General features: G+C 29.7%; 1 protein-coding gene across 1 annotated transcript; it reads left to right on the forward strand.

The window, feature by feature from the left end:
- Nucleotides 1-517: 517 nt before the first annotated feature.
- On the forward strand, nucleotides 518-1,446 carry LOC123274132 (cyclin-dependent kinase inhibitor 1C-like). The gene is made up of 2 exons (XM_044741630.1): nucleotides 518-539; nucleotides 902-1,446. Exons 1-2 carry the CDS (start codon nucleotides 518-520, stop codon nucleotides 1,444-1,446), a joined length of 567 nt encoding a protein of 188 aa, XP_044597565.1.
- Nucleotides 1,447-10,716: the final 9,270 nt, after the last annotated feature.

Genomic DNA, 10,716 nt, shown 5'->3' on the forward strand with positions numbered 1-10,716 from the left:
ATACGCATGTGACGTTAACACACTATAGCAAATATTCATACGGTGTGGTGCAAGTGAGAAAATCAAAAAGTCATGAACGGTTAAGACAATAGCATTGTTTATGGTGTGCTCTTCTAATCCAATAAAATTCAAATGACGCTGAAGTTAGCGAAATTAAAATTTTTTTTTTTTCATTAATCAAATTAGAATTAAAATAGATTTTTAGGATATTGCACTTATATTATTTCGAGTTTTTGACACATGAAATTTTTTTTTTTTAATTTTTTGTAGCAATTTATTCATTAAAAAAAAAAAAATTTTAAAAATTTTTAGATGTTGGCAAATTTCAGTGTCATAAATATTACTACGGACGATGAATATAGAGATGTGGTCATCAATCCTGTACTAAAGTTGGCACTCTGTGTAAGTCAGTATAAGGGGCTAACTTAAGTACACCAGGCATCAATGACCACATTTGGATTATTAAGCTTAAAATATTAATTTTACGTGTTTATCCGCCATCTTAAAAATAAAAAAAATGAATCCGGCACGTTCTCGTGGTAAGTAATAATTTTTAATTAATATTTTGATACTTAGTTAAATTAAATTGGGTGATTAGAGTTATTATCAAGTTTTGCATAAATGATTACAAGAATATTACATAAAATAATAAAATAACAATAATATAGTATATTTTTATAACATTTGAATGATTGTAAAAAAATTTTCTGTCTAAAATTCCACAGTGGTGAATTAAAAAAAAAACCTAAAGATGTAAATTTCTTAAAAATATTATTATTATAATTAATTTGTTAAGAAAATTTAAATATACATGAAACTATTTTACGCTAAGTAAATAATTTCATAATAAATATAATTATTTTATAAAAATTACTAAAAACTCCCTTTTTTTTTTTAACAGGTAAAGCAACGCTCAGAATGAAAAGCACTCGGGGCCAGGGTGTAGGAAGAAGACGAGGACGAGGTACACAAGGACCAAGAACTTACGCCAACGTAGTAGCGGATGTTCCTGCTTGTGCCCCCGGACCAGCTCCAGCTTTAGCCTCCGAACCAGCTTCAGCTTTAGCCCCCGGACCAGCTCCAGCTTTAGCTTTAGCCCCCGGACCAGCTCCAGCTTTAGACCCTGGACTTCTGCCAGCTGCTCCTCCAGCTCCAGCTGCCGTTCCTGCCCGAGTCCGGCAACTACCGCCAGCAGCTCTTCCAGCTCCAGCTCCAGTTCCTGCTCGAGTCAGTCAACGACCACCAGCTACTTCTCTAGCTCCTGCTTCTGTTCAACTACCGCCAGCTCTTGCTCCAGCTCCTCTTCAACTACCGCCAGCCCCAGCTCCAGCTCCTGTTCAACTACCGCCAGCCCCAGCTCCAGCACCTGTTCAACTACCGCCAGCCCCAGCTCTAGCTCCTGTTCAACTACCGCCAGCTCCAGCTACAGCTCCTGCTCCTGTTTAACTACCGCCAGCTCCAGCTACAGCTCCGGCTCCTGCTCCGGCTCCGACTTCTGCTCCAGTCCCCGGCGCAGCTTCTGCTCAAGTCCCTGATGCAGCTTCTGTTCAAGTGCCTGGCGAAGCTTCTGCTCTAGATTTGAAGTATAAAGGTATTCTAAAACAAAATCGTAACCTAAAAAAAAAATATGAAGCAACTGTTAAAAAAACAGTCAACTTCTCAAGCTAGCCACGGTCAATCAACAAGTCAAATACTCACACATCAGCCAATTGCTCATCAGGCTAACACATCAAACGCCCAATCCTCCAGCACTCCTGTATCAAGCAAACGTTCCTCGTGCAGTTAATACTGAACCATACATTCAACAGATGCACAAAATAGAACCCCAGTCTATCGTACCTCAATATAAACCTGTTTCTGCACAAACATTATTTCACCATTCGCTCGTACACGACAAATGCTACAACAATCCTTAATTAATAAGATTAATCTGCTGCAGCACTCTAATGCATTCATACCTCATGCAGGACAATTCAACTTCCCACAAATTCTCACTCGGGAACAGCTTATGCAGCAATTATTACAGCAATTTTTGCAAAGTGCACAGCTCAGCATTTATTTTAAATAACTTAATTTCAAATAAATATTAATTTTAAATATTGTAACTACTTTCATAAATAAAACATCAATATATCTTAAATAAATGTTTTTATTTATTACCTAAATACATTAGATAACAATAATTATTATTATTATTTTGCCTCGATTTTACAACTTTTTAATTAATTACACGATTGGTTATCCACGTAGTCTAATTAATTTGCACATCATTCGATAGATAATTTAATGTAGATTAATTCTATCACTGGTAAAAATCAATTTAATATGATAGAACCAGAAAAAAATATCAAAATAATTAAAAGAAAATTCCTGTCAATCAACACAATTTTCCGTTTGAAACACGATAACTTGCGTAAAAATTCACAAATTCAAACAGTTTTTTCTATTAACTTGGCGTCAACTATGCGGAGATCACTATTGAAGATGGTCATCTTATTTAATGTTGTTTAATTGTTAATAATGTAAAATTAAAATCAATGAAAAAAAAAACATGAGTGTTTGTATATATATCCGTATCCTTAAATGTTCTACCGACATGCATGACAGCTGATGCTGCGCACACTTAGTGCGCATGATCAGTTTAAAGTACCGCGCGAAATTTGAAATGAAAAGACAAATAAAATAAAAAAAAAATTGTAACTATTTAAAAGTAATAAAAGAAATAACAAATAACAAAAGTAACATTTAAATAAAAAAGGAGTAAACTAATATTTAACAAAATTTGTTTTAAAAAATTATTTTGAAAAAATTGCATTTTTAATTTTTTAAAATTTGTAAATGTCAATTATTTTTCTAACTTCTTTTGTAATAATTTAATTGTTACAAAAATTGTTAAAATTATCAAATATCTGCTAAATTAATTTTCATTTTATTTTAATCAATTTGAAATATAGGAAAATGAGATTATGAGGCGTGCACTTTTGGATTTTCTAAACCTTGTATTTTTTTTGTAAAAAATTTTTTTTTTTACTTTTTAAAATTAACCCTTCAGTACCCACGTTCTTTTTAGTGTATCACTTGCACTGCAGCGACATCCTATAAGTTGAATGTTGTTGCGTGAGTAAAATTCTCATAGCGACGGTACTGAAGAGTTAAGAAAGTACGAGCATCAATACAACTTTCGATAAAAGGCTTGATTTTTTTTTAATATGAAGTTTAAATATGTCTAAACAAATTCCGAAAAATTGAAAGAGATTGCCGGATTATTTAAATAAATAATTAACTTCAAAGTTGAGCAATTTCAAATTAGTCTTATGGGGTAACCTCCAGACATTGATACATTTCTGTATTTTTCTCGTAAAACTGTCGGTGAATATTTTTAAAATACTTATAGATGAAAGAATATATATTAGTGATAAATTTAATTTAAAAAAATTGACACTTGCCCTACTAATGAAAGTGTATTAATTAAAAGAAAAATAAATGCCGCCATTAGCCAATGTGAAATGTGTATCTATATTAGGGTGTCCGTTACTTCCCAAGTTGACTTTTTTGTCACGATCGCCCCCTGGATTTTTAGTTCTTGACCTAAAAAAAAATATTTTACCCAAATAAGCTCTTAATTACCAAATTGAACTGTGCCAAAGTCGAGTTACATTTCCCATTTAAATAACATGGGAATTTGGAACTTTTTGCAATTATTTTTTTTTCTTAAAAAAAAATGTCACCACGATTATGATCAGTGCATATTCTGATGAAAAATTGAATGCTCTACAAAAAAGTTCTCTTATAATTTTTCGATAAAATCATTCCTTTAGAAGTTATTTGTGGTTAAAGTTGTGTTTATAGTTATTATCATAGTTTTGCAGTCTTGCTGTAAAGTTTTTTGTGTTATAATCATTTATTTTATCTATAAATGTTCCAAAAATTTTATCAAAATGATTAATAGTTACAGTAACGTTAACAATACGATGTATTGAATACATTTTTAATAATATTGCCGCTTATTTGTATTTTTTCTGTCTCTATTCACATTTATTTGTTAAGCAATTTTTAGTCACATTATGATAAGTATTCATGAATTTGTTTGTTTTTGTTTTCATGAATAATTTGCACTAAATATTGTTTTTGTTCTTTTTTATGCGTTAAATTGTTGATGTATTTTTGAGTTCATCGAAGCGCTCTTTCGGCTACATCGTTAACAATTGTAGATTATTAACAATGTCTAATCCTTCCAAACAATCATTATTGGTGGCTCATGTCTCAAAGTTAATCTCTAGCAATTTTTTATTTATGTTGAATCAAAAAAAAAATTTTCATCGAATTTAAATTAATAAAAATTAATTTATTTAAGAAAGAAATCAATATCTTTTTTTTTTGAATTGATAATTTCATTATCTGCATTAACTATATAGCGTTCAGGGGGAATCAAAATCGGAATTTTCATCACATTTTAATAATTTAACGTAGTTGAATCCTGCAAGACATATTTCAAGAAAATTATGAAATTTTTTTTATTGAAAGATAATTATATTAATGATTCACCACCAACATTTCAGATCAATTCACCACATTGTTTTTAAGCAATGAATTTTCGAAATTGCAACATTTACACGCAAAGGTATAGAAAGATGGTGAAGTTATATAACTTTTATATGTGAAGTTATATACTATAGTATGAAGTTATATACTATAGTATGAAATTATTTGCATCACTCGAGTGGTATGGAAGATTTCATACTAACTTTACCATCTCTCTATACCTCTGCGTATAAATGATGCAATTTCGAAAATTAATTTCTCAAAAACGGTGTGGTGAATCGATCTGAAATTTTGGTCGTGAATTGTTAATATATTTATCTTTCGATAAAAAAAATTTCATAATTTTCTTGGAATATGCCTTGCAGAACCCAACTGTCTTAATCATTTTTCGTTTTACGTGAAGTTATGTATTTGAATCGAAAAAAGTCAAATCAGCTTTTTCACCAGTTAAACACCACAGATGGTTTTTGAATTTATGCAATACTGCCTCAGAAATTTTCTTAACGGTCGTCCTGTAATGATACAGTCTTTATATAATTTATATCTTGGTATAGAGCTGATGCTGCAAGAGGTGCCAAAAACCAAAATGATACATAAATAAATACTATGAATGAACAAATATCCAAAAGATTTTGTTGCGTTTCAAGATCTTACTCGAAAATGTCCCGAAAAATATATATTTTCAGCGAATAAATCGCTTTTGACATCTAGCGTGCATGGTGAAATGCAACTGGTTTATAAAATTTGATTTCATTGGCACTCTAATAATGCAACTAAAAATTGCTTAACAAATAAATGTGAATAGAGACAGAAAAATACAAATAAGCGGCAATATTATTAAAAATTTAATCAGATCGAATTTCAGGCCTAATCATACATGAACAGGCATGGTTAGGTCTGATAATTTTTTCCCGGGTAGTCTTCATCAGAATTAACATAAAATTTCTTTTTTGTAATTGATTATTATATGTCATAAAAAATTAACACATTTTTTTCAGGCTTACTCAGAAGATGAAATATATATAAAATACGTAATAAAAAATGTATTGATCAGTTATCATCATAATCAATAAAATATTTTAAAATAAAATTTATCAATTTTATCATTTCAATAATAAACATTTAGTTTAAATATGGTGTTCTTCTTTTAACGTAAGTTGAAAAAATTAAAAATTCTGAAGTGACAGCTAAATTTAATGTTAGTTTTTTAACAATAATTAAATTTTAATTTTACAAAAAAACAAAATAATAAAATACAGAAAACTCTGCGATGGTTTGATGGCTCCATAACTCTAAGGCGAAAAAAAATAATAAAATGTATATATAGATAAACAAATACGCAGTCGTATCATATCATTTTTATAAATAATAGTTAAACGACAGTGAATTAAACGCTCATATTAATTGAAAAAAAAAGACCATTCGGCAGCCGAAATGGAAGTAGATTTCATCATGAATAGAAAAAAATATAACGAAGATTGTATACAGAACTAAGGCTTTTAACTTATATGCAATCGACAAAAATATATATCGACGGACAAATACTAAAACCAGTGCAATAGCAAATTTAATAATTGGCATAGGGGAATGGGGCATAATTTTGAGACTACACATATGACATGGTACTCATATTAAAGCTTATTTAAAGAGCTTTCAGATGCAATTTACAGAATTGCAATAAGTTATCCCATTCAAAAGTTATTCGAGTTCGAAAGTGAAGAAATATGAATTTTTATGATTTTCAAAATTTTTAAATCCTGGTATTTCTAAATTACTTGACCGATTAAGCTCATCTTCAAACTTGACTTTGGTATTTATCTGTAGAATAAGTATGTTGAGTTTGGTAGAGATCCGTTGTAAATTGGCGACGCTATCGTCGTGACGATATATATATATATATATATATATATATATATATATATATATATATATATATATATATATATATATATATATATATATATATGAACTGCGTTGGTTTTCAGGACATTTTTTGCTAATGACGGCAGGTTTCAGGACATTTGTTGCTTATGAGGACCGTCCTGAAATCAATTTATGTACAGTGGCATATTTCAGGACGTCCTGACAGCTGCCGTTTGGCATATTCCGGTATACTAATAGAATTTTCTCAATTTGTATATACATCTGAATGTACATACATCAATTGTATATACAAATTGCAAAAATGGTATGTTTCAGGACATTTTTGGTCCCGATAAGTCTTACGACATTAGTTAATCATATATGGAGTTTTAATCCTTTTCTATTAGGCTAGAACAGACATGATCAGATATGGACAGGTCTGATCAGGCTTGAGCGTATTTAACGCTTCAGACATGAACAGGCATGGACAGGTCTGAGCATATTTAATGCTTCAGACATGAGCAGGCATGAACAGGCTTGATCAGGTCTGATCAGGTCTGAGCGTATTTAATGCTTCAGACATGAACAGGCATGAACAGGCATGAACAGGCTTGATCAGGTCTGATCAGGCGTGAGCGTATTTAATGCTTCAGACATGAACAGGCATGGACAGGGTTGATCAGATCTGATCAGGTCTGAGCGTATTTAATGTTTCAGACATGAATAGGCATGAACAGTCTTGATCAGGTCTGATCAGGCGTGAGCGTATTTAATGCTTCAGACATGAACAGGCATGGACAGGGTTGATCAGATCTGATCAGGTCTGAGCGTATTTAATGTTTCAGACATGAATAGGCATGAACAGACATGAGCAGGCATGAACAGGCTTGATCAGGTCTGATCGTATTTAACACTTCAAACATGAACAGGTCTGAGCGTATCTAACGGTTCAGACATGAACAGGCATGAACGGATATGGACAGGTCTGATCAGGCTTAATTTCAGGCCTGATCATACCTAAACAGGCCTGATCAGGCCGGATTTCAGGTCTGATCAGTCCTGATCATTTTTTCCCGGGATATTTTTATTTTAATTTTTCAAAATTTTCATTTTAAAAAGAAATTCGCTTGTAACCTTTTCTAGACTAGAGTAGGATAAAAATATTTCTGTTCTTGTTCATCAAGAAAAAATTTTATCAAAAAAAATCTGACGTCTAAATATGAAGTTTCTTCTCTGACCAGCTCATGCTCCGCTATATCATTTACCAAAAGTTATAGATATATTTGTGACCTTAGTTTAGCGTAAATAACGCAACGAGCAAATCTTTCAAAAATAATAAGTTTTTTCCTTTGACAGAATTTTATCACTTGTAACTTTTTCAATGATAGCTAGGGTGAAAATTACTTCTTGGTTTTTTGTCGAAAATTTAATATTCAATAAAAAACTATACGCAGCAGAGCAGTAGCTGTTCGTAAAAGAATTTTCATAGATGGACCTTTGATTTTTTTTTTTTAATAAAATTTTCATGTCACAAAGAAATTCGCTCGTAAATTTTTTTAGGCTCGAAAAGGGTCAAAAACATCTTCATTCTTTTTTGTTGATTATTTTTTTCTTAATTAAAAAAGATCCATAGTAAAGCACAAGCTTGTCGGAGAAGCAATTTTATAAATGGACCTCAGTTTTTTTGTAGTTTTCAAAATAAAAGTTGAGGTCCATTTATTTACTTTCTTCTCTGACTATCTTGTGATCGGCTATGTATCGCTTTTATAAGGAAAAAAATTTTCTACACAAAAGTATAAAAATATTTTGGACTTTTGTCTAGCTTAGAAAAAGTTATCAGTGAATTATTTTAGAAAATGGTAATTTCATTAAAAATAATCTTAGGTTCAATTTTGAAGTGTGATCTTCGACCAGCTCGTGCTCCACTGTGTATAGTTTCTTATTAAAAAAAAAATTCTCTATAGAAAAATATAGAGATGTTTTTGACCTTGGTGTAGCCTATTATAATTATAAGAGCTATTATTATCTATTATTTTAAAAATCATGTCAAAGTAGGTAGTAAAGTACAAATGACATAAACAAAAACAATTTTCCTGCAAGAAATTGTGACAAATCCATGTTAATGTGATAATTGAAAATAAAAACTATCATTTGTATTCTTCAAATAGATACGTACTTAATAAGATAACGTAAAATCCAAACAAAAACATCTTTGCTCTAAAAAATCGCGTCAAGTTCACGTTCATATGAAAACAAAATAGAAAATTAAAAATTTTATACTGAAAAAAAAAATATAATGACTTAATTTTCACGTATCACTGTGATTTTTTTCGATAATCGAAAAAAGTTTTGTTCAAGATTTAACAGTTGATAAAAGATTTTTGAACGTATTTGGCTTACGTTATTAAGTATCTCAATTTTTCTCATACGTGATAGCTATTTTCATGTATTTATTTAGATGTAATTATATACACAAAGGACTATAAGTAGAAGAAAAAGTTTGCAGTTTTCAGTCACGTACACCACGACAAAAAATTTGTTTCGATTGTGGAAAAAAATTTTAGTGATAATTAGAATTTTTGTTGTTTCAAATCTTTTTCTCAAGTACAATATTTTTAATATTCTCATTTATTATTTTACGAATTTGGACTTAGCGCGATTTTCAATAGCGAAGTTATTTACGTTCTGAATTAACTCTCTGATTAACATATAACATATTAACATGCTTTTTAATGCATATAAAATAGAGAATTTTATTTTGAATCGTTTAAAAATTTCTAATGAATAAAAATGAAGTAACAGAAATTAATTTCGTAATAATTAATTGTTTAATAAATGAGGTAATTTAGGCAAATCTTTTCACCTTAAAACAATAATAACTTAGAATTGTATTATCATTGAATAAATAACATGTGATAATGATTTTTTATTGATTTTTAAACGATTGATAAAATTATAATAGTAATTAACGAAATAAAGTAAATTTTATAGTATTAATAAACATAGTATAATATCTTATAATAGTGTAATATTTTATAGTATTAATATAGCATTTGTGATATTAATAAACAAAAAAAATTCAAATAGTATGTTACTTATACCACCACTTTCAATACTTGAACGATTTTATCGCGTTTTATTTATTTTTTTGCGAATTGTACGGAGAATTAAATCAATTTCAACATTTTTCAGTACTTTGTCTGTTCTTTTAGCTTCTACACACTCTTTTTTTGTAGGTAAAAGTCCCTTCTTGATGTGTGGATCAAATATATACATTATGTGCTGCTTAACTAGATCACTTTCTGAGTTTTTCAGTTTTTCAACCTTATTTGTCAATTTAGAGTTGTTTTTTTTTATTTTTCCAGTTGATTGCTTAAAAATATTACTTAATTTTGTTTTAATGGCATCTTCGTTCCAATTAGCTAAGATTTTATACTTTTCTTTAACTTCCTTAATAAATGGCAAAGTTGGATATGTTTGGGTTCTTAAATATTCACCAAAATATTTACGAAGTGAATTGTGTACTTCTTCACTCCATCGCTTGCGACTAATTTTCTTAGAATCATCTAAATTATGATTAATTTTCTTTTTTTTCTGATTTGTTCGAGATTGTGATGGTTTGACTAATGTAGTATCACCCGAGGTTTCTAGAGACACATTATTTTCATCTTGTATTTCGTTCATTTCCGAGGAATTATTGAAGCTAGCTGTACCTGAAATTAATTAAGAATAAGTTAATGAATCTAGTGCATAGATTGTAAGCGACCAATCGTAATTCAAACATTTACTTTTGAGTTAGAAATTAGAAATAAGATACAATGGTGATAAATAATCTATAATTACAGTTTCAAAATAAAATTACAATTTATTTAAATCAGGCATAAGCTCATCCCAATACGTATTGCGTTCTGTCTAAGTAAAATATTTCAATAAATAAATATTGTGAAAGTGTCAGCGATAACACCAGAAAAATCGTTTTTACAAATTTTAAGTTCAATGAATTATTTAAAAAAAAAAAGGCAGAATAATTCCGAATTCGTATAAGTATTTATAGAAACTAATAATTTTTGTTTGTAAAACACTAAAAAAAACATTTAAATCAATTTAAATTATCTATTTTGAACATTGCATACATTTTTCGTAGTATATCTAGTTATTGGGATGAAAAAATACGAATTACCTGCATTGACAGAGCTATCTGTTTCGTTATTCGTAGAATTCATTTCAATTGAGCCTTTCGAATCATTACGCGAATCATTTGGATCCTGAGCTTTCAGTAATATCGTTGACATATTCAAAAATATCAGTTTT

Source organism: Cotesia glomerata, unplaced genomic scaffold (genome assembly GCF_020080835.1).
Source record: "Cotesia glomerata isolate CgM1 unplaced genomic scaffold, MPM_Cglom_v2.3 scaffold_23, whole genome shotgun sequence".
Classification (NCBI taxonomy): Eukaryota; Metazoa; Arthropoda; class Insecta; order Hymenoptera; family Braconidae; genus Cotesia; species Cotesia glomerata.